Raw genomic sequence first — 24,591 nt, 5'->3', positions numbered from 1 at the left:
TGTTTTGAATAGGAAAATATAAAGTGATTGTGACTGTATTGCAACCTAGCTAAAACCAATAGGAGTCAAAAGAATGAATTTGGAAGATGACTCATAGGTGGTGACAACTGGCCGCTTCAGCCTGAAGAACTATCAGCGATGTATCTTGCCTGGACTGATACAGCATTGATAGCTGTCAACAACACATCTATGATGCAGAAGTGATCAACTTACTACTTTGAAGAGGACTACATTTTGCAGTTTGAAACTGCTCATCTCAGTTCAGTGATTGCCCAGTAGCATAGTCAAGACTAGCAGCCTATGTATCAGCAACATTTTTGTATTAGCTGTATTTTAAATAGTTCATTATACGGTGGTTAACATACACTGACATGAATAGTAGTAAGTTAGTATTCGTGTTTAATAAAAAAAAAAACACAAAGAAAAAACAAACCAAAACCAAACAAAAAACCCAAACCCAATGAAAAACCTCACAAAACCCCAGCACAACTCTTTCTAATACAAAAATATGCCTTCGGCCGATACAGTTCTTCAGCTACTCACAGGTGTTTGTGGGATTATCACTCATGTATCAGAAATGAAAGATCACCAAAGCAAGTAATTAATTTACATAAATTAAGTACTTTGAAAAACAGTTGTGCATTACTAAAACTTAATTTACTTAACAACATAATGTCTAATATTAAAACTGCTCAAAAAAACCTGTACTGACTTTTAAAATTTTACAGTATGCTTTAACAGGCAAGAAAATCAGTTAGACTAGCCTCGTAGTTAGTGTAAAAGCTAGTTTACAGGACAAAAGAATGTGGTCTGAAGTTCCCCAGTTTCATTAAACTACTACTTTCAGAACAGAAGATCATAACAACAATATAATTCCCACACACACCCCACCCCACTAAGGGTAATAGAAACAATTCCTTTGCAATGGAACAATAAAACAAACTCCAAAGTCAAGATACCTACATGTTTTGCTATATGCTAATTGCTAACAATGTACTCAGTTACTGAAATGTAGAACCTGAACAGCAGTATACATGTAATGTACGCTTGTAATTGCTGCTTTATTTTCAGTGTTATAAAAAAAATTATAACCACTGCATAGCAAACTGAGCAAGACTGACAGATATGGATCCCAGTACACAGCTCACCAGACAAAATATTTATAACAAAGCTGCCAGAAACACTTGCCCCAAACCCATTGCTCAACTTAGTATGCTTATTTTAAAAAAATGCTTATTTAAATACGTAAATGTTAAGGCAGAAATTCAAGTGTACTTACCTGCTGCTGTAAGCGAAGCTTGTCTTCTTCCAGCTGTTTGATTTTTGACCTTTCTAGCTCAACCTGGTGTGCACATTCTACTCTGGCTCGCCGCACAGAATCCTGTAGCTCCTGCAGCTTTCGTTCATGCTCTGCTTGCAAGTCTTTCTTTACTGTTTGAAGCTTAAAAGTGAGATATATTTTTATTAACCCATACTTGCATGAGCTTTATATTAAGAGCCTCTTACAACTGTTACTACTATTCATGCCAAAAATTGCTGTCCTTTTTAGAAATTAAACAACAGAAATTCCATTGTTATCTATATCTATTGTTTGCTATATATTCTTTTATTAGCTTTCAGTTTAACTAATGACCTGCAAATTACAATATATTCTTGCTTGACTATTGTAAAATGGAGCTATCTGTACCTCTACTGTACTGTCTACATAGGATTGCTAAAGGCAAGTTATATATCCATCTTTCTACTACAAACTAAAAAGCTAAAAAGCTACACCTTCATTGCAGAAGTGATAAAGTCACAACTACAACCAAGATGACTTTAGGTCACTGCACTATTCAAACTGAGTGTACTGAGAGAATTCTTCACTGAGCTAAACAGGAAAACAGTCCTTGACATGTCTGAACTTTCTAGAAAAATGTTACTGTCCCAGATAATTGCTAGCTGATTAGAAAACTCTCCAAAAGATCCACTTTTCAAACTGTATAATTGCTGAATGAACCCTACATCATATTGCCTAGACATTCTTGGAATCCACTGATTTTTATTATCTCTAAACCCTCAGGTCAGAATTTTGCTAAATTTAAAACAAGTTTTGAGATAAACACATATGAGACTCAAAATAAATACTTTTACTCAGACTGAACTGCATTCAGCCAAACCTCATCACCAGATTTTTTGCATAGATGTTAAAGGAAATTAAGACACCATTTTACAGCAAAACTGCACCTTGAGGGGTACAGGAAACCTGAGTACTGAACATGACAAAGGCTCAACAAGCCAGTCCATGTGTTGGGAGCTTTCTTAACTTGTTCACAAGCACGGGAGGGATAGATATATCAAAAGATTAATCTGGGCTAAAGTAGGAGAAGATTTGTTGGACTGCTAAATCACAGCAGTTTATTAATAGAACTGTGAGTTTGTTATGAAGTACAAAACCAGACAGTTTTATTTTTTCTTTCTTTCTTTCTTTCTTTCTCTCTCTCTCTCTCTTTATTTCTCTCTTCCTCTCTTCATACAACTAGTTTCCCCGGGTACTTGCACCCCATTTCCACATTTTGGGGAAGTTCAGTGAGATCTAGAAACAATGGTTTCCCACATCTTCTTTGGCCCTTCACTACAAAAAAAGTAGTATAAAATAGGAACTCTATCAAACTGCTGGGTAATAAAACCTGGGCAATGTCAGTTTCTCCCAGGTCTCCTTGTCACCTTCTATTTCAATGGTTAATTTAGCAAAAACTATTTGAAGTAAAGAACTCTTGTACGCATGTACAATGTTCACCTGACAGTACTAAACTTAAAATTGAGAGATGGTAACATTATGTGTCTCCATTGACACTCTAAGTCTGTTAAGTGGAGAAAATTTACAGTTCTGTAATTCCAGCAACCCATTTAAATTCACTGAATTGCCATTTCAGTAAAAAAGTACAGTTGTAATAAAACTTGGCTTAAATTATTAGTGCTCCTATGTGTATTGGTATGAATGTGTCTCAGTTCTTATACACAGGTCACAACTGTCAATATGAAAATTCAATAAAACTTTCAAAAATAGCTCATGCAAATGCATTTTTTAAAATGCCAAAACACTTTTTACCTCCGATTCAGCACTAAAAAGCTGCCGTTCTCGCTTGTCTAGATCTCTCAAGGTTTTCTGAAGTTGTTCTTCCAAACCAGTATATTCTGCTACCTAAAGGAAAAACAAACAAAAAAAAGTGTTTTTTTCCTTGTGATATAAATAATGGTTTAGGCAGGCAAATATTTACTCTTGCTACAGTATAAAATGTTAACAATTTGTTTACAGATTTACATGGCCTTTAATGAAAAAAATCACAATGGAGAGCATTTATACAATAAAGGTTAACCAGTTTCCATGCACAGCTGGGTTTAGAAGTGCTTTTTGATCACACAAGTGAAAGACAAAGTTAAAAAGCCCCCAGTGAAAGCAAGCTAACTTAAAGGCATAAAAGGACAAGTATGATAAAGGGCTACTTGCAATTTTTTGCACTGTTGTTGACTAGATGCAAGCATACCAGCAGGTGTGAAGAGTAATCACAGACCCTTTGTTCTATGTTATAGTTACGGAGCATCTTGTTAAATTTTATATTTATATTTAAATATTTATATATAGATATATATATCTATATAGATACATACAGATATTTATATATAGATATTTATAATGAGACATTCAGCAAGTATGAGTTTCCTTACCTTCTTCTTCACTAAAGCTTGTCTCTCTCTCTCTCTTTTCTTCCATTCTTCTGCAAGTACTTGCATATGGACCATTTCCTTCTTCTTAAGCTAAAAAAAAAGAAAAAAAAAAGAGAGGGAGAACAAAACCCAAACCCATAAAACCAAATCAGAACTGTTGGATGTACAACTTTAAAGGAAAGAGTACTAGCAGAACTAAGCCTTGAAACAGAACAATTAAAAACAAAGTTTTGTACACTTACTTATGTAACAAGGTATGATTTTGATAAAGGTAAGATATTTTTACCTTAAAGTTCAGATATATCTTTCACTAAGTAAAAGCCCAAGTTCAAGAAAAATACCAAAAAATAGACACTAGATTCTCAGTATCTTTTAAAAAGAAGCATGTGCCTCTAAAAACACCTAGAATGAATACAGGAGTAGAAATGCAGCAATGGATTTAGACTGAGAATAAAGAAATGCAGCATTAATATCTAACACCAGTAATTTGAATCTGGAGTATCTACTGTAATTCATAAGGAGTAAGGGGAAAATGTGAAGGGTGTTCTGCATTTTACTGCATAGTACCTACTTCAATTACTTACACAGAAGAGAATTAATCTTCTGCATTAAAAGTATGGAACGTATTTGTGTACGTCCGAAGTTTTAATATTCTGCATGAACAAAAGTTAATTCTTATTTGAAACAGTGGCAAAGTTTAAGAAATATTCCTCTCATCAATTCTGTTAAAGCTTCTCTGGCAGTCAAGAAGTTTAGAAAATAAAGAATAAAAACCTGATTTTCAAAAATGTCCTCTTGCATTTCCTTCCACATTTCCAACTCTAGTGCAGCTTTGTATTCAAGAGTTTCTCGAGGTTCTGGAGGATTTTCTTGGGCACAGCAAGGCTGAATGTGAGGGACATGCCATTGCTGACCAGCACCTACACACTGACAGAGTAACATTGGATTTTTAACTGAAAACCCAACTTCTCAAAGGAGCATACAAGGGGGAAAAAAGATTTATGTAAAATTTACTTGAGAAGAATCTGACACCAGAACTTCTTGCATGCTCACAAGCCCGTGGTCTTCCAAAGTGATAGCATATGAAAGGTCTGCTATTCTGCTGCCTGACCTATAAATAGCATTAGAGTATTAATAAAAACTGTCTTAAAAATACAGAAAATGAATTACAAGACAACACACAAACCCAAAAAGCTGAAGTGCTAATAAGTTCCATGTAAGCTGAGAGACTCTAAATGTTTGCCTATGTGACAGCACAAACATGCTCTCCCATGTATACTGTTTTAACTCGAGGACTAATTTATACATCTTCAGTAAGCTTTCTGACTTCAACAGATAACTTCTCATTGGAAACGTATTTAACTAACAGCTTACTATAAATGCTGATTATGTTGATTGCATCCCTGCAACAGGCGAATGATGCTAAACTGTACCTGTAGTCTTAAGTCTAACAAATATACCTGTTGAATACAGGCATTGAGCTTTGTTCAAGACATTCAATGAATTCTTAAAATGTTATCAGTAACTTCCTGTTATCCACAGTACAATAAGTCATTTAGCATATTACATGTGGTAAGCCATCCTCAGACTTACTATAAAGCTCATTTCTGAAAGCTTCAGCACACAGAACTGACAACTTTGAATACACTTATAGGTTAAGTACTACCTGCTCCTGCACAGTGAAAAAATGTCTAGATAACAGATATTTTTAATAAACTAATTTCAAATTAGTCACAGTTTCTGCTTAAGTAGAACAGTTTGTCTCTGGCTGCCTCACTGCTAATCGCTGACAAAATGTAGTAACCAAAGGTATTTTTCTGCACAGAATTATACTAAGAAATACGCACAAATCATGTAACTGAAAGTTATCACTAGTCTAACATGAAAGCACACTGCAGTGCAGACCTGTACTTGGTCAGAAGCAAAAATATCATTTCAGTTATAACTATGCAATGATGCAAAGGCAATTACACAGCCACCTAAATGGCAGAAGCTGCAACATTACTTATCAAGCAATTTGCAACAAGGCTGCACGAATTAACCATGGCTGTAGTTTTCACATAAATTCCCTTCCAGCAAATACAGAAAAACAATACTAAAATATTTTTACAAAAATGCAGTCTTCTACACAGCTATTTGCAAGGGAAAAAACCCACCAGAAACATTTGTATTTCATGTAATTTAACAAAAATTACTGCATCAGATTCTTACAACTTTCTGTTACTGTTTAAAAAAGAAAAGAAGATTCAACTTAGTGGATCTCGCAAATCTGAGTAATAGAGTCAGTTTAATATGTCAGTATAAAAAGAAGAATACACCAACAAGAGCAAAGCTAGCAGTGTACCAGCACAACAAAATGCAGACCTGATGACATTCTGAGAATGCCATCTAGTGGTTATTAAGTTTTGTGCAAAACCAGATTTCATTTCAGCAAACTTTTTCATGAAAGCGTAAGCCTTCATATACAGTGAGATCATAAAGTAACTCTTCACAGAATCAGGGCATGCTGGCTTTCACACAGAAATGTTAAAACAAAATTAGATATCAATTTTTTACCAGTTGGGAGGGAGATGGCATATGAGTCTCTGCGTCAATAACCCGAAGTTTCCTGCGCATCAAGTATGTTTAATTATCTGAAGGATTAGAGGTTTAAACCCAACCTCAGTCTTAACAGCAATTACATTTATTTCTAAAGGCATAATCAAGGTCCATTACCACAGAAAAAGATTAGGTTTAGACACTGATTACTAGCACACTTTATACCTCCAATAAGGACATGGGAGAGAAGTAACTATCAGTAAGATTCTTCAGATACACAAAAAGGATCAACACTCCTCTAGGTAAATGAACATTTATCTTCAGATAAAACATTAATAAATAGCACTGCTCCTTCTGATGTACACAGGCTCAAGCCCCTGCTGCTATCACAGAGTATAACCCTGCAACAGAAAACCTCTTCTACTCTATGAATATACCTGTTTTTCTAACTTTCACTGAAGTCAGTAGCATCAGTAGCATCTAAAAGAAACTATGGATAATTAGTCTTAACTATTTTCTGGGATATCAGCAGTATTTTGCAATTGTTAAGTATTTAATTTCCTCAGGAAGGTGCCTCAATAACGTTTTTTCCAACTATTTTTTTTTTAATCTGTAAATCTGACAGAAGATCATGATTGTATAAAGGTCTATTATGATGACTGTGGTAGTGGTTTGGGGTAGCACAATATGCCTGTGGCAATTTAACTTTTAATCACTTGGACGCCTGCTCCCACCCTGCACCCTATAATGCAGTTTACCCATATTCAAGTAAACACTAAGCAAACAGTTCTTCAAAACCTGCTACAGAGTAAGTAGGGTTTCTTAAATAGTTATACCCTTGTGCTGCTGTGACACTGACTGTTTCATTATAAGTCTGACGCCAGCACTGTTCACCATTACCACCCAAGAACCGGGTTTTTTCTGAAGCCAAAACATTCGAAAGCTGAAGCTTCGCCATCCCTAGAAGTAAGTCTTTAGCTGTTTTATCCTTGTGCCACAACTCGACCAACAGAGGTAATCTGAAACACAGAAATGATTCTTAGTGTCAGGCATCAACACAAAAGAGGAAACATTCCTATTAACTTAGGAAAAGGACTTCATGTTCTAAAAGTTATTTACCAAATCAGTGATGGTCCAGTTGTCAAGAAAAAAAAAAAAAAAAGAGATGGATTTACTGCCCCTCATTCAGAGGAAAAAATGACTGACTTTATCTTCTCTGTCACTTACTTTCATCAATTTATTATTTCTTTTTCCAATTTTCAGAAGAGACAATGATACAGTGAAAGCAATTGGCTGAATAATCTTAACAGATCTAGATCATCTTCATTTATAAATATATTTCACTCACTGCCACTCAGAATACATCTCCTCCACCTCTTCTTTCAAAATACCACTAATTCGATGATTCTTTATTCTACATCTTAATCAGTGATCAAAAGCTGGTAGGACTACTGGGAAAATGGTACCACAGCCCTCAACAATGTACTCAGCTTCCTGGGTACCTGCTGTATTTTCAGGAATATTGGATATTCATCATGCATTAAAAACAAAAATTAAAAAAACTTACCTATTCTATTTGAAGCAACACTTTGTTAAAACTACACTATCAGTGTTTAATTTAACAACTTACAGCACTTGTTTCTGTAAGCAATGATCCCTGCATAAGTACTCCAGATAAATGCAAGAATTTTAGTCCCTGACTTTAACTGTAAGTAACTGAGAAACTGGAAGAGCAACACATTAAAATATTCACCTGCATTAACACTTGGATTCCTTACTAAATTCCCAAATTTATGATCCTAAGTAAAACACTTGAACATGAATGTATTTACAAAAAAAAAATAGGCTAAGCATGATTAAAATAAAAAGAAACTAAGTTATCACCTCAAGAACGTATCTTGAAGCTGATGAGGTATAGTTGCAAAATCAAAAGCACAGTAGGATTGTGGAAGAAAGACTTCCATGTTTTTTCTAACTTCTACAGGTGGGCTTGTCATAATAGGCGCTGCACTGCCAAAAAATGGATATGAGTACCTAATAAAAACAATAACAAAGATAATGAAATAATAATTTATTTTTTTAATACTTTCTGCAACAAGAAAACCAATTTAGACATTTTACTAAAGCTCAACTTGTACAAAAGTTAGCAAAATTTACACAAATTTGTAACAACCAAATTTGGTCTTCAAATTTGGGTTTCATTTACTTCAGCACTGATCCAGCTCCATCTATATTCATTGTTATTTTGACAAAAAAAAGAGCTTTAATAACCTGTTTGTTCATAACCATGTGAATTAATCTACTAAAATTCTGCAATTACTATATAAAGTGAGCAGAGAAAAATAAAGGAATATTATTTTCAGGTGTAGATTACTACTTAAAAGATCTGCAACTGTATTTACAATTAAGACTGGTTTAACACGCAGTAACTGATAACTGAGTATACACACACACACACAGCTTCAGAGCCATTTGAAAATTTCAGTAACATTTGAGGAATTAAGGTTTTAATTCTCAGTTTAAATCACTGAGGAAAGTCAAATCATTTTACGAATATTATTTACAATGTGGCCTGCAACTATTTAGTCTATGATAAACTATTATGATAAAAGGGAGGCCAGGAACCTCTCAAACTTCACTTTGGTCAAATTGATCATGCTGTCAGCCAAGTTACAAAAAAAAAAAATAAATGCTGCATCAAATGCTGCCACCTATAAAATTCCACACTTCAGCTGTTTGTGCAGAACTGTTTAAAGAGCTAGTTTAGACCTGAATGAAATAATGCTCCCAATATCCTGCAAAAATGTGGCTATTCACCCTGCAACTTTTCTTAGCATTTACACGTTTGGATGTTTCTCCTCTTTAGCTTCCTGCCATGTTCACCACTGACTGTAAAAATTAAAGTGCATGAAACAGTAGAATTTATTTGCTGTCACTCTTCTGAAACAAATCATTTTAATGTTATGTGACAAAATTCCATCTATTGTATGTAGTTTTACACATACTATTTAATAATATAGCCTATACATAAAACCATTAATGATGTTTTTAACCATTAAGATAGTTGTTTTAAAATAGTACAACCCAACCTCACCATTTCACCCCAATTCAAACAAAACTTCAAGAATCATAAACATTAACAAATTTCCCAATAAACAGTTAAAACTGTATTGAACCAAACTCTTGTCAGAACAACAGATGCAAACATATATGCATAGCCAGAAACTCAACACTGTCGAACTGAATCACCACTTATAGGTATGCTTCATCATGTGCACCAAAAGGGTCCAAATGGAAACTAGAAGGCAAACTGTAAAAACTGTTATGAGCCACTGAATTCACAGATGCCACCGATACACTAATATTCCATGAGTAGGAATTTATTTATTTATTTATTTATTAAGCTACAAACCCATACCTATATCTACAAACTCCTTACCTTAAACTCTAAGTTTACAGTTGGTAAAAGAAAGTTTCTATCTTTTCTAGCAATGTTAATGGCTAGAATTATTTCTAGCAATGTTAATAAACCAAACAAACCCCACCTGCATATAGATACCAGGTTCAATACCCTTACTTTTAATTAGTTCATCTTTTTAGTTCTTATTCGTCCAACTTTGCACCCACCTCCCAGCTACCGTCTGCTTATTCTCCAAAAGTGCTCCCATACTTTCATTTCATGTTGACATCAGTAACAAATTAGTCTAAGCATTTGTTCAAAACCAGCACTGGTAGTTTTCTACTTTTGCTTCAGTCACAAACCTCATGTATCCAAAAAGCTTGTCTTTTTTTGTAACCTCACAAATGAATGCAACAAAGATGCTACTTCTTGCTACTACGATTTGCTTCTTCTACTCAAAGACCCCCAATACTGCATCTCAGAATGATAATGTATCTATTTCACTGGTTCTTCACTTTAAGATTAGAATGCTCTTCCTTTAGATTCACTGTCACACACAAAACAGGCGATCTGTCTCTTACTTCAAGGAGTTCTTGGTGGAGCTATGGAAAGCTACTGAAATTACTCCCTCAGCCACCTGGAAAGGCAGCCAGAAAGTAAAGAGACAACTAATGATTTTTTTCCTCTAAGGACTGATTGATGATCTGTATTGTCTGAGCTCAGATATTCAAGTGAGATTTAATGCAAACTACAGTGCAGGTGAAGTGTTACATACTATCTTTAATGCTGTAATGCTCACAAGTTTAGTGATGAGTCAGATGACCATTCCAAGGAATCTGATACTGAAAATCAGCTACCTAAAGGTGAAAGATATCAGGCAGCATACTCCAGCAATCATTCAGATTATGAAGGCTTTGTATTGAAAAATAAAATAAAAATACTGCTATTAAACAGAATAAGATCAACAAAAATAAATTATACCTTAAAATGCAATTTATTGGAAAACCAACTTCCAAACCACGTATACTTCGCAGATCTATTGAAAAGCAAAAATGGTGAGAGGCTGCAGGAATAACAATTTTCTGTGCTGAAGGCTCAGAAGAACTGGATGCACCCACAGGGACAGGCTGAGATGCAGCTACTGGACCATTATCAGCTGAAAACACAGAGGAGAATTTGTGTGTATTTTTAATTATTTCTTCTGATCAAAATAACAATGTATTAAAGCTAGGTCTCATATTTTAAATGCAAGTACAGATAGGTTGCTTTTCCAACAGATTTCAATTCTTTGCAATATAAGCTAATATTATGAAAAACAGCCACTCTATTTGTAAGTTACTGTTTCCAAAGAAAAAAAAAAAACAAAAAAAACCAAAACCCCAATATATTTTAAATCTTCTGAAAAGATTCCATAGTATTTTTCCTTGTTTTAATTTTTAAAGCTATGCAAGTCTATCTCACTGAAGTTTAGAGTAATATCCAACACATTAAATTCTTCAGGATGCTACAAGATTCTGGTTTTCACCATTTTACATAATTGCTCCCAGCCAACTTGAGGGCATGCAGAAGAAGTGGGCTTATTAAAAAAATTATTTGTTTTAATTTAGTTTGCTTTGGATTAATTTGCTTTAGTTTAGGACTGAAAAAGAGAATTAGGTCAATTAGCAGTGATCATGTAAGGCAGAATCAACTGTGGTTCCCACGCTGAGGTTTAACTACTGAAATAAACTAATGTTCTAGCTTGGTCTGTAAAGCATATCTGCTTATGCCCTTTGACAAGAACGCACCCTCAGTGACATCTATTTTATAATTTAGGAAGTAGAAGCTACGGTTAGTGACTGTATGATTGCATCCAGGCTTCTCAAGTCCTTACAGTGGCACCTGATACTGCTTTCAAAGGGTAAAAGGCCAAACTACAAGTTTTACAAAGAGTCACCAAAGGTATCCTCCAAAAATGTTTCAATTAGTAAAGCAGAGAAAGAAAGGAAAAATGTGTTAGAGCTCAGCTGCCTTTTGTTAAGTGCTAGTTGTTCTATGAGTCTTTCTTCATAATTATTTAAAATGTTTCCATTTTTGCCATTTTAAAAGAAATACATAATTCCTAGAATTGACTTTATTTTTTCCCTGCATGTTTATTTGCATTAGCAGTAACAATACAAAAAAGGATTGAACATCAGCTAGTTAGCACAACATAGGAATAAAATAATTTTCAGTGATTTAGGTAGTGTCACTGAAGTGCTTGGCATAATGATACAGCTGAACAGGTGTTCAAAGTTGCCATATGACAACATACATAGGCTGCATACAAAAATTTATTTAAGTTGCTACTATATTAAAATTTCCTTCTATGTACTAAATGCAATAGATTTTCCATTACCAGGATTTTGCAGATCTGATGACAGAGGTGACTTTGGTCTGTTCTGTGATTTGAAAACTGGAAGCTCTTCAGTACGCTGTTTGTTAACCACTTGACAGGACTCAGCCACCAGCCCTGAAAGATAAATGTGAAATTACATGTTTTACACCTTACCAAAACAGACAGTTATAAAACGATAGCTATTCATAAAAAAGCACAATCCTGGATTTCTTAACTGCAAATTCAAACCAGCTGCTAGGTTCACAATACATTTTCTTGATATATTCATGTAAAAAACTTAATTTTTGCTTAGGTAAGTTAGGATTAAAAGAAAATTTGGCTTAATCAGCAGACAAATCCTGAGAACATGCTCTGGGACACAGATTTTCCTCTATAGAACTCAGTGTCTTTAGGATCAATCTCAAAAAAAAAAAAACAAACCCAAGCAAACAGTAATACAAGTATGATTACAAAAACAGTAATTTGGCTTTATTCATAAACCATCTCTTAAGATTCACATTCAGTAACATTTAGCAAAATAACATTCTTTCTTATGAGCTTTACTCTATCATGATAGCAATCTTTCTTCTGATCCTTTCTGGCATCTCTCCAGACCAGTCCTCAAATCAAAAACAAAATGAGGGAAGTCTTAGAAGGCTATGTGGGATACCAAGTCCCTACAAAAGGATAATGCAAAACCACACAAAAACTTCAGTTGCTTGGTTGTGTCCAAGAACCTGCGCAGTACGAATGTTTGTTTTCAGAATTATCCACATAGTAAATTCCTTAGAAATCTTAAAAATACCACATTGCCCCTGCCTTTCTACTTATTAATTAAACTAATTAAATGCAAACATTAGACAATTTCATCTCCTCATGCAAGTCAGTTTCTTCACGAGTATTGTACTGAACCTTCCCATTCTCAAATTCAGGGAATTCCAAGCATTTATGTTATTTTTCATGCTCATAACCATCCACACCACTGATTACCTACATACCACCCAATCTCTAATCTGGCTCTTCCAAATGTTTTCAAAACCCGCCATATTCAAATTGCAACATTTATTTCCCTCCTGTTTGTTTGTTGTTGGTTTTTTTTTGTGGTGGGTGGGGGGGTGGTGGTGTTTGTGGTTTTGTTGTTTTTTTTTAAGGCAAGTGGCTCTTATATGCCTGGAATCACCACAAATGCATAGTACGCGATCCAAGACCACACTTGACAACTGGATAAAGAAAAGAAGTTACATACTACATACCCTTTTTCTTTACTTTCATGCCTTTTTCAAACTTAAGACTTTCCACTTCACTTTCTGTTGCTTCATCTTGTATTGAAGAAGAGTGGCTAACCTGAGATGGAGCATTCTGGGATCTCTGCTGCAGGCCCCCTGTTTTCCCTTTAACAGCTGACAGTACTTTCTCCTGTGGCTGATTAGGTCCAGTTGGAGCATTTAAGGGAATCACAAGCTGAATAAAGTAATATAGTTTTCTTATTGATCATGGCTTGCACTGAAAAATTCCATCTACAACATTTTTACAGTTTGAGATTAATTTTCCTGACACAGAAAAATGAAACAATGGAAGGAATATTCATATAAAGCAACTTATTCTTTCAGGTTCTTTTATATACTTAACTGTGAAATATGACTTTAAATGTCAATTATTTTTTCTTAAACATGAAAATGTACAACACTGTCTAAAACAAAAAATGTGTAAGCTATACCTGGGCACTCAAGCTCTCCCTTTGCAGAATTACGGATACCCCAACAGTAGGAGTCATATCCACAGGCAACTGTGGCAGTTTCTGTTCAGCTCTATTTGGTGGAACAAGGACAAATGCTCCTTCTATTGTCACAGGATGTTGATCGATCTCTGCATTTCCCTTCTTCAGTAATCCAGACAGGGGTATTTCAGTGTTTCCAAGAGACTGGTCCCCACAGCAAAGATGGATCTGCACACATACAAAGGTGTCTGAATGTAACTGTGTGTCCCTTTCCACTTGAACTGTCTGATCACCCTCTACTATAGGTAGTAAAAGCATAGCACGTTAAAATGAGTATCCCTAGTCCAGTCCCTGTATGCTGAGAACATGTGTTTTGAGAAGTACAGCAACAGCTATGAAATTTCAGTATTGAGAAGGTAGGAACTGCCCAGTGCTAGCACAGTAGCAGATCACAGCATTGCCCTTCTAAGGGCCTGTCATGCCATCCGTTTTGGAAAGGAATTAAGTAGTCTGTGGCTTCTAAACACAGCACAGATTCTTGTCCCTGAAACAGTGACATTCAAAATGCATGACTGCAAAGTTCAGCCTTTGTGTATATATTTAGACACCACCTAAAGAGCAAGGATTTTGAATAACTGTGTTCTTAATCCCTAGTAAGAAGCATTATTCCTTTTTCAAAACTTGAGTCAACTCTTTCTTTCTTCCATGATTAAGCATTTATACACGTAAGTAGAAGATGATCTTAAAGAAACCCCACAATCTAAAGTAATGTATTTTCCTCAGTGAAAGTTACTCTTTGAAACTTACATATCACTTCTGTTTTAGCAGATGAGAACACTGTAATCTCATCCTTAATGTTTATAACACTTTAATGCTAAAAGGTGTCAGCTGCCAACATACATACCTAAGTGGGTATACATACGTACACATATATTACATATAACACCCCCCTCCCCGAGTCTGGCAGCTAGAACCTTTTACAAATAAGGTCTTAATTCTTGGAAAAAATATATTAAATATTAAGGATCAGAATACCATGCTCTGTTCCTATATCCTAAATTTTAAATAGCTGGGTGAGAAGTTGGGGAAAAAAAAAACCCTGTAAATCAAGATGTGGATCTGACCTCATGAGAACTTGTTTAAAAAGTCATTCTTTAATATGATGAAAACACACAGTTCTCTGTATGTGTACATACGGATATGTTATATTAAATACTTTCTGTCAAGACCATAGACTAAGTTTAAATTCCAAACATCAGTCCATGTTTCTTCCAAAAACTGTAATTAGAAAAATATTTAAAGTTGAGGTAAAAAAAAAACAGAATAACCTGAAACAAACAGATTTAAACAGGAATATTCTTAAACTCGGATAATAAACTAGAATAGTCTGTACAAGTTTAAAGAAAAATAACTTTAAAGGGTCCAGATTCAAGACTTTGTATAACTAACACTGTCTTACTTACCACCTATGTTATTAGAAACTATACTACCCTCAATCAATCTCATTTTGTAATGAGTTAAGTATGAGCCATACACAGATTGCCATAAACACTCTCTATACTATCTAGTATTATGCATCAGAATAATTTCGATTGTAAAATACTCTTAAGATCAACGAGTACAACTGTAAATCTAATACTGCAACTCCACCACTAAACCATGTCCCCCATTTAAAAGCATAACTAAAGATAAGCAATATCCTGCAACAGCCCAAATATGGCTGTTGTGTATTTAAAAATAGTATTTGCTTAATGAGTGGGGAAAAAAAGCCAGACCTCCCTTGTTATTCAGAAAGGGTGCTGAAAACACAGTGATTTTAGAGCTTAAGAAAAAGTGACCTGAGCAACTGGTATGGGTGAGGTTATCACAAGCAGCACAAAGCAGGACTGTGGGTTGCAGGTGGTCTGATTGCAGAACAAGTCCCAGAGCTACGTGCTCTTGAGAACGCCACATTAACTCTTTGGGAATATCATGTTTCAGCAATACCTTTTATCACATTGTGCAACCCAGCTTAGTATAGCAACTGTACTGAAGAGACAGTTCTCCGTCTAGGTGCTGCTAGGGTTTCCTTCATATCAGCAAGGGAATCAACTTGTATTTGAGCAAAAATACTGTAATACAATCTAGTTCTGGAAAGAGAAATGTTTTCTGGTTCCAGCCATATTCTATTTTCATTATTTTCATTCCCATTTGAGAAGAAACAGCTTACCTGCAATTTTGACTGTGCACAAAGATAAACTTGAAGGACATCAACAGTACTACGTATTCGAACTGAGGCTCTTTCTGGCTCAAAGTTTGGATTAATTAAATCAGTGAAAGGCTCATTTGTGACATCATTTCCCAGTAATGAATAGTAGAAAAAAAACTCAGGCTGCCGCTCTGGAAGCTTCATAGTAGTAGGAACTAACTGAAAAAAGATGCAGAAAAGGAGATACCATCTTCATTAAAGTGCTGTTACAGTAATCCTTAAGTATTAGCTTGGAAATTAAGAGCTGAAAGTGATCTCAACCTACCAAGTAGCTGAACTAAATCCTAGCTTGCACTACACACACAAAATGAAAATATTAATAATCAAGCTGAAGAGAAAAATATCTTATTGTACAATTATACCAGTAACTTGCAAAATGCCCCAGTCTGAACTACCTTTAAGATTTATCAGCACCAGGGGCTGTAACTGACATATTCAATAATGCCAAGTACTGCACAAATATTCAGAAATCAGCAGTGCCTTCACAATATAGTACAAATAAACAATGCAGATTAGATACTGAGTTATGTAACAGCTTACGTGATTGAATAAAAGACTGGAAGAGCCAGAAACAGCTACTTCATCCTGTAGCCACTGCACCTGTGAATTCAATGCCTAGAAAGGAACAAGCTACCTCAGACTGATCACAATAAGTTTACCTCACAAGGCCCTATAATTCTGCCATGGAAAAATAGTTTCTATGTAAAAATATGAAAAGACTGAGAAGAGTTTTTCATATACTGTAAGTTACAGATCAATTAAAATCACATCAGCTTGGAGTCATACCTTTCACAGTAATTTGGGCATACCTATATTTTTAAATCAGACAATGTGTATCAGTGTGGTACGGTCCAGCATGAACGCAGCAGCTGAAGCCTAAAGCTGAAATAATCACATCAGCATGGCCCTTAATTCTACCTAGTAAGTCCTTCCTTAGCAACATACAAGCTCTACTGTTTCATATATCTTATGGATCTGAAAGGTACTTTGTCTTCATTGAACTTCAGCAAATGTGGGCACCACACTGAAGACTGATATTATCCATAAGCATACTTTTAATACTATATTATAATATAAATGTATGCATTTCATTGAAGTTCATAATTTTAAAAAAAATGCCATTTTAGTTCTCAAAAAGCATTCTGATCTTTTATCTGTAATTTCACATGCACTACATAAAAGTTTAAAAATCCAAACTCATGTATATTAACTCAATATGGGACAAAGCTACTTAGTACAGGAAATTTCAAATATAAAAATTCTAACTAGAAATAAAGCATGTCATGGCAAAAATACCAGCATGAGACAGTACTTCTTAAAAACTATAAAACAAACTTAAAAGGAACGAAACAAACCTGTTCCAACTGTGCGGCAAACACAATGGTCACAGACAAGACAAAGTAGTCTCTGCAATATTCCGCCGGTCCAATCTGATGACAACCTTCTTCTTCATTCAAGACTGGTACTATACTTTTAGGGTCTATTCCAGAAAGAAGGGCAGATGCTAAGAGAGAAGAAACAAATTAAGTAACTTGTGGCAGGAATCTTACCTATCATTTTATTTTTACGTATTGTACATGTGAAAAGAAAAATTACAAATAGAAGGTCTTCTTGATGCTTCTAAGGCATCTCAACACAAAGAAGTCCCTAAGTATACATAAGTATAGCTACAAAAATAAAAAAAAAAAAAAATTCTATGGAGTGAGCACAGATGTTATTTTGAACACAGAATGCTCCTGTGTATTTCTATTTACTGTTCCAGTGAATAACATTACAGTGACTATTTCACTGCATTAATCTACCATGCTGTTTATTTTATTCATGAAAGGGAATAAAGTAACTGCATAAGGCAACCTGTTCAATTGCTGAAAGTATGTCTCATTCCACACACCTGTAGAACATTTAATTTAAAGATTTTTCAACTGAAGACTTCAGTGCATAAAACACTGACTATATTCTGGTAAACTAGTTTATAGTGCTAGTAATCCAATACATTCAAGGCATCTCAGATTACACCAAACAGTAACAATCACACAGCACTTTTGCTAGTTAACCTAAAGGCTTCATTTCAAACACTAGAAATTTTAGACTACTTAGCTCAGTGAAGCAAAAAAATAAAAGAAAATAATTAAAAATACAAAGGAAAACATCTTCTTAACTATCTGAGTACACTAGGACTGGGTAGTCTAGCTTTGCCACACCCAATGCTTGTAATATTAACATTAAGCCTGTGAAAAACCTGCACATCAGTTTTCCTCCAATACCTAAATATGGCACTAAATAACCTTGAGATAGCAAAAGAAACAGAAAAGCTGGCAAACTTCTTTGAATCAATTATTCCACAGAAAGCATGAGGTAGAAGTCAGTGCTGGATGAAAGCATATGGGATTTCTTGTATTTTCTCCCAGTGTCATGAGGAGATTGTGGGCAGAAAGATCACAAGGGAAGTGCAGATTAACACATCATTTATAATAGTTCCTTGCTCTTTTACAACGTTTACAGTATGCAAAATTCCCTGTGCTTTGATGTGAACCTGAAAGGAGGAAGTAAGCTAACTAAGGGAGTTTTTTTTACAAAACCAGAGATCATGATAAGCAGATGATAAATTTAGCACTAGGAAAAACCCTCAAGGCAAGAATACAAAATAAGTAGTAGAAAATCCACTAGTTGCATCAGAGGCTCAAGCCTTTGGAAGTTATATAGATAGGCTTTTTGGGTGGGGGATAAGGGGGAGATAAATCTGTTTTTAGTTGGTGTTTTTTTTTTTTTATTTTAACTTTCCTACGGGTTTGGTTTTGTTCTTTTTTTTAAACTATGAACTTGCATGCAAAAAATCCCAGTTAAAAAATTGACTGAAAAGCACAGCACGTAAGGACACCTACTATCAGTAGTATCTGAGTTCTAATATATTTTTGACACATTTCACTAATTACCCAAGAGGCATGTACAAGGGAATCCAAAAGTGAGGATATTTTTCAAAGAGAGTGATATTATGTTACTTACCTTTCCCTTCTCTAGGAGATGCCTCCTTTGCTTTAAAACCATCAACCAGTGCTTTTGAATCAGTCTCCAACACAACACCTACTTGTATTTCAGATTTAAATTTAGTGTACTTGTTACTAAGCAGAGGATACCATTTGGGTGCCTACATGATTAAAAACAAAAAGGATTTTAAAAACATTAAAATAATATGATACTGTTACAGGAAAAATTGCTCTAGCTTTTCTACTACATCACTACTTCATTTGCTGCAAACAGAGCATGGTGCATCAGCCTGGGCATGGTGTGACAGTCTGCACAGGAAGGTGTGCAGGGAGGACTCCTCTTTGGAGAAGGGACATTCAACCTGCCAACTGCAGAGACTTCAAGCTCACATAACCCAGCAACTGGGCACCAGTCCATGACCATCTGCACAGCTCAAGGGCACTCATCTTACCTGCCCCTCAAGGCAGTAATGGTGGGCACCCATCACAGAATAAAGGCTGCAGCACCAGTTCAGGGGTCTGCACCATCTACCCTGGCAGTAGGTGATGCTTCCACCCAGACAGAGCTGCTATAGGGAGAGGCTGCAGGAAGTTCCCTGCCCTTTCTTTTGGGACAGAGACAGGCAGTAGACCTGCCTGCAGACAGTGTGCTGAGGTGGAGGACCTCCTGCAGCAGGTGGAGCCTGTGTAACACCAGGGAAAGGCAAGAAGGAATTGGATAGCTGATTCCAAGTGCAGGCTGCAGCAGACCTACAGCCAAAAACTGCCCACCAGCACACATAGAAGGGAGAGGGGGCAATAATGCAGAAGAACGGAAGCTTGCAACGGCAAGGCCCTGCAGGAAGACAAGACTTCTCCCAGTGCTTGAGGTACCCTTGCAGAACCACTTTGTCATTCTGCAGACTGAAGATGTAAGACCCATCACATCATGAGATAAGCTGGAGCTGAGTATGGCAGCTTGATCTGCTCCCTGTGTAACAGCCAGCACAACTAAGGAAAGGCAGTGCGTGATAGTAGTAGGTAACTCTCTCCTGAGAGGTTCAGAGGCACCCACTTGCTGACCTGACGTGCTCCTTAGAGAGATGTGCTGCTTACCAGGGCCTCACATCAGGGATGTAATCAAGACTGCCAAGCCTCACATAGTAGACTGACTATTATCCACTGCTGTTGTTTCATATGGACACCAATGATACAACTAAGAGCAGTCTGAGGAGTACCAAGAAAGATCACAGCCCTGGAAGCAGCAGTAAGGGACCCTGGAGCACAGGCAGTTTTTTTTTCTCAATCCTCCTGGTCAAAGAGAAGGGGTTGGAAAGGGCCAGTCAGAGCTGGCCAATCAACAAATTGTTACAGGACTGATACCTCAGCCACTGGCTTAGCTACTTAAGACCATGGACTCCTAGTTAGGGGCTGGTGGGGCACATGAAGCTCAAGGGCAGCCTTGGCTACAATGACCATGAAGCAGTGGAATTTGAGATCTTTATTATTCTTTATTATGGAACACAAAGCCTTAAGGACACCAGGAACCTTACAAAGGATAAAATAAGACACTGTTATGACCTGTATCACAGTAATGTTTTGCTCAAGCACAACAGAATTTTGGTTGAACTTGTATGTATAATTACGCTTATACTATGCTGTGCTAAGGGACTAGAACTTCTGATTGCCTAACATATCTTCCACAGAGGCCTATTAAAAAAAAAACAACACAACAAGAAGAGAAGTAGGTGATCACTTAGGAGTCATACTCCAAAATACAACTCAATTTTTGCCTGTACATTAATTGAAATTCTATTATCTGTAATGGTACCAGCATCAAAACATAAGTTTTTAAAGCTTTAGACCCCATAACATACCTGTTTCTTTTCCTGTACAGCCCTTAAATCAAGTACAATATAGCCTATGTTATCCTTAGACGAAGATACAGGATCCAACACACAACATTGGAGTTTGATAGGTGTACGCTGCAGCCTGAAACAACAACTCAGTTGAAATCAAAATGTAAAAGTTACCTGTTCACAAATTTACGTTTCAAGCATAGTAATACTACAAAATTTGTTAAATAGCTAGTTTCTGTAGGTCAGAAACTGAATTGATACTGAAGGTCTAAAATTCATCATTAAGAGATGAAATGAAGTGGATTGATTTTGTCAGACGAGTATACCAAAGTCTCACCAAGCCTCAAGTGCTATTAAAGTCATTAGTGACAAATAAATGCAAGATTGTCCACATACGAAAAATAAGCACTGCACCTCACATGAAAGTGGAATTTTACTTGTAAAGGTATCTTAAAAACAGGACTTATGCAAAAGATCTTTGTGACAGCACCAAACAATACTTAGAGACATAGATAAGGTATCTAGCACAAGGTACATTAGGCATTTTTTTCTCAAAGATCACATGGCCTTTTTAAATTCTTTGAAAATACAAAGGTAACATTAAAATCTGTCAGCCTAAATAAGAGTCATAGAAATCTTATTCAATTTTTCACATTTTCAGAAGCATTTAAAAATAGGCATTTCAGGCTTGAAGTTAATTCTTTGTCACTATATACATGAGAAAGCTTGAATCCAAAGCTTGAACTACAGAATTATTAATTTACTATAAGCTCTTGTTTTTTTTTCATTAGAGTAAAAACATACCCTTATATCACTCATTTTGCTACATACTACTTTTGTTTCTTGTGGCAACATTATGGTAGGTCAGGGCACAGCTAAAAAAAAAAAAAAAGAATTCAAATGACAGTAACAGAAAAACTGTATTTCAGTAGCTGTAAAGAAAAGAAAATTAAGTTTTATTTCCGAATTAGACTGAAGTTTCTAATATTACCTGTGCTGATGAAGCGCTTTTCTGTCAAGTTCCCAAGCCAGCTCTGTAGCAAATTCTGGCTGATCCGTGTGCTCGACAGGATCAGTAGCCAACTGTTCACCATCAAACTTTGCCTCAACTATAAGCAGGTGCTTGGGTCGTTTTGGAAAACAGCGGCCTGTAAGAGAGTAACTGCCATGTGCCATCACCAAAAAAAGAAGTGAGAGCTGAGATTTCTGACATAAACCAATGACATAAAAACATATTTCCTTTGCCGTCTTCCCTGCACTTACTCTAAAGCTCTGTTCTTTATATTAAAAGAATTAAAAAAAATCTTCCTACTATGCAGGCACAAAAAAAAAAAAAAAGAGACCCCACACATTAGCACATGAAACAGAATATTTGAGAAGCATACAGAAACAGCAAGACAAGACAAAGAACAAAGAGTAAGAAACTAGGCAACTGGTATGATTTAATTTTGAGAAATTGTGACTGGATTTAGGCCAAGTGAACAGGTGAGAGACAGACCAAATGTTTTTCCTCTACTGCAGATTTTATCTCTGCCCCACACTAATGCAACAAAATACAATCTCATGAAAGCAGTGAGAAGTGGATTTCCAACTGTCGTAAAAAAGAAGCACTACTTGATTAAGAGTGCCTGAAGTTGTGTAGGATTTGTCCTGTGCTTAGTATCCTCTCACACTCTGATTAATAATTTAAATGACAAAATGAATACTTAAAATTTACACATATCAGCGTGGCCTATGTACATGTTTGAGAACAGTATCCTATTTTAAACCTGCGTTGGCAAACTACCTAAATGAACAGAGAGGATTTACTTGACAAGGAGAAAGCACTCAGCCCCTAAAAAACCAAACAACCCAAAATATAAGGGGAAAAAATAAACCCTTCAAAAAAAAAAACCCATCATACCCCACAGACTATCACACTAATTATACCTCAGTAAGTAGAAATACAAGATGAAGCGTGACTAAAAAAACTTACAGTAGATGGCTAATATGGGATTAGAGACACCAGAGTACTACTTAGAAATAAAAAGGGGGCTTGAACTGACTGGGATTACCACAACACATGGGCTGGACTACACCGTTTTGACCCCAATGCTAAACTGTCCTGACATGTGCTGCCTGACTGCATTGGCTTCCGGCCAGCCAGGGAGCACCAAGGCTGTGCTGCTGCTGCTCGCAGTCGGGGCCGGAGGGCCGGCACAGCACAGGGGTCTCTGTCTGCACTTGGGCTCGATCCCAAAGTTATGGTGGGAGCAGCTGCACGTCAAACGGCAACACGGGCCAGGTGAGTTTGGTAGTACAGAAAAGGGAGGAGGCTTTCACAGAATCAGCTGGGTTTGAAAAGACATTTCAGATCATCAAATCCAACCATTACCCCAGCAACTACCAAGATCAACACTAAATCATGTCACTAAGGGCCTCATCTACACAGTCTGCAAACACTTCCAGGGACAGTGCCTGCACCCTGGGCAGGCTATTCCAATACTGGATTAGCTTTCAGTGATGAAATTTTTCCTAATACCCAATCCAAGCCCCTCCTGGTGCAGCTTAAGGCCATTACCTCTTGTCCTACCACCTGTTACTTGGTAGAAGAGACCAACTCCCACCTCACTACAACTTCCTTTTGGGCAGTTGTAGATAGCGATAAGGTCCCCCGTGAGCCTCTTCCCCAGACTAAACCTCCCCAGTTCCCTCAGCCGTTCCTCATCACACTTACGCTCCAGGCCCTGCACCAGCTCTGTTGCCCTTCTCTGGACCTTCTCCAGCACCTCAATGTCTCTCTTGTAGTGAGGGGCCCAGAGCTGAACACAGTACTTGAGGTGCGGGCTCACCAGTGCATTACAGGGGGATGATCACTGCCCTGGTCCTGCTGGCCATTTCACTTATTTTAAATATTATTGTACACATGATTTTAAATAATGCTTTGGGTAAGTACCCCAGAAACAAACTGGGGGTAGTCTATCCTGCTTCAAGAGATGCAGATCCACCACGTTATTAATTGAGCAGTTAACTAAATGCAGCGAGTCTCAGCTCGCTCATTCCATAACATAAAACGCATCCTCGGGCACTGAACCGCCCCCCCCCCCAATTTTCCTTCCAGAACGGAAACATCGACAAGCAGCTGGGAGCCCGCGAACTCCTCCGGTTACCTTCCAGCACGGAGACGACAATCAGCAGCCGATCCATGGCCCTGGAAACCATCTCCCCCTTCCGCCCGGGGACTGCTGCGGCGGCCGGGAAGCTATAAAAGCCCTGCCGCCACTCACCTCCCTTTTACCGCCTCGGAACCTTTAAACGCCAACTGCCATCGGCCACTGCACTTCCGCCTTGCCACTGCGGCACCGCCTGCCGCACGGCACGGCGCTTCCGGCGAGGCACTACAAGGCCGCGCCCCTCAGCGCCCTGGGCCCGCTACGCGACTCAGTGGTATGCATCTAACCAGTTGCATTGTTTCGCGCTTCTCTCGTCGGCTGCTTCTGGTTGGATTGACCCGTCGGTCTGTTTTGTGGGTTAGCAATGGAACGATTCAGGCAAGGCATCCTGTGTATTAAAACAGCGAAGTTTCCTTATGTTTCCTATTTCTATCACTGTGATGCGTAGCAGGGGAGGATACTGCACCTGGCTCCTGAGAAGTGCAGCTTTGTAGTGCTCAGATAATTTCTTAAAATAGTCTATCTTCCGATGAGGTAACACCCAGTTAAGCAATAATAACCAGGTATCAGTGTGTCCCCTGGCATCCTAGATTACATGTATGCTGTGACTGTGAGGCAAAAGAAACCATTTTTATTTTACAATCTTCTGT

At 36.9% G+C, this 24,591-nt stretch overlaps 1 protein-coding gene across 5 annotated transcripts in view; it reads right to left on the bottom strand.

The window, feature by feature from the left end:
* The window catches only part of CEP120 (centrosomal protein 120), a 40,614-nt gene extending 16,589 nt beyond the window's left edge, over positions 1-24,025 (bottom strand). For 3 of the 5 annotated variants that reach the window (XM_057433282.1, XM_057433284.1, XM_057433286.1), the window contains exons 1-17: positions 23,939-24,025; positions 21,781-21,937; positions 20,808-20,922; positions 18,971-19,112; positions 17,323-17,471; positions 15,929-16,126; positions 13,720-13,947; positions 13,256-13,463; positions 12,024-12,137; positions 10,628-10,802; positions 8,131-8,280; positions 7,083-7,265; positions 4,723-4,819; positions 4,483-4,635; positions 3,709-3,798; positions 3,092-3,184; positions 1,280-1,441 (exon numbers count right to left, since the gene is read on the bottom strand). In XM_057433282.1, the coding sequence (XP_057289265.1) occupies positions 1,280-1,441; positions 3,092-3,184; positions 3,709-3,798; positions 4,483-4,635; positions 4,723-4,819; positions 7,083-7,265; positions 8,131-8,280; positions 10,628-10,802; positions 12,024-12,137; positions 13,256-13,463; positions 13,720-13,947; positions 15,929-16,126; positions 17,323-17,471; positions 18,971-19,112; positions 20,808-20,922; positions 21,781-21,937; positions 23,939-23,990 (2,466 nt within the window). In that variant the 5' untranslated portion in view covers positions 23,991-24,025. The remainder of the gene's footprint in view (positions 1-1,279; positions 1,442-3,091; positions 3,185-3,708; positions 3,799-4,482; positions 4,636-4,722; positions 4,820-7,082; positions 7,266-8,130; positions 8,281-10,627; positions 10,803-12,023; positions 12,138-13,255; positions 13,464-13,719; positions 13,948-15,928; positions 16,127-17,322; positions 17,472-18,970; positions 19,113-20,807; positions 20,923-21,780; positions 21,938-23,938) is intronic. The other 2 variants (XM_057433285.1, XM_057433283.1) reach the window with 2 other exon arrangements.
* Between the last annotated feature and the right edge of the window lie 566 nt (positions 24,026-24,591).

The sequence above is a fragment of the Pezoporus wallicus genome, unplaced genomic scaffold (genome assembly GCF_028554395.1).
Source record: "Pezoporus wallicus isolate ANWC-B61680 ecotype Strahan unplaced genomic scaffold, APGP_CSIRO_Pwel_v1 contig_4055, whole genome shotgun sequence".
Taxonomy (NCBI): Eukaryota; Metazoa; Chordata; class Aves; order Psittaciformes; family Psittacidae; genus Pezoporus; species Pezoporus wallicus.
The sequence above is the reverse complement of the archived record's forward strand: the minus strand, read 5'-3'. Positions and strand labels throughout refer to the sequence as shown.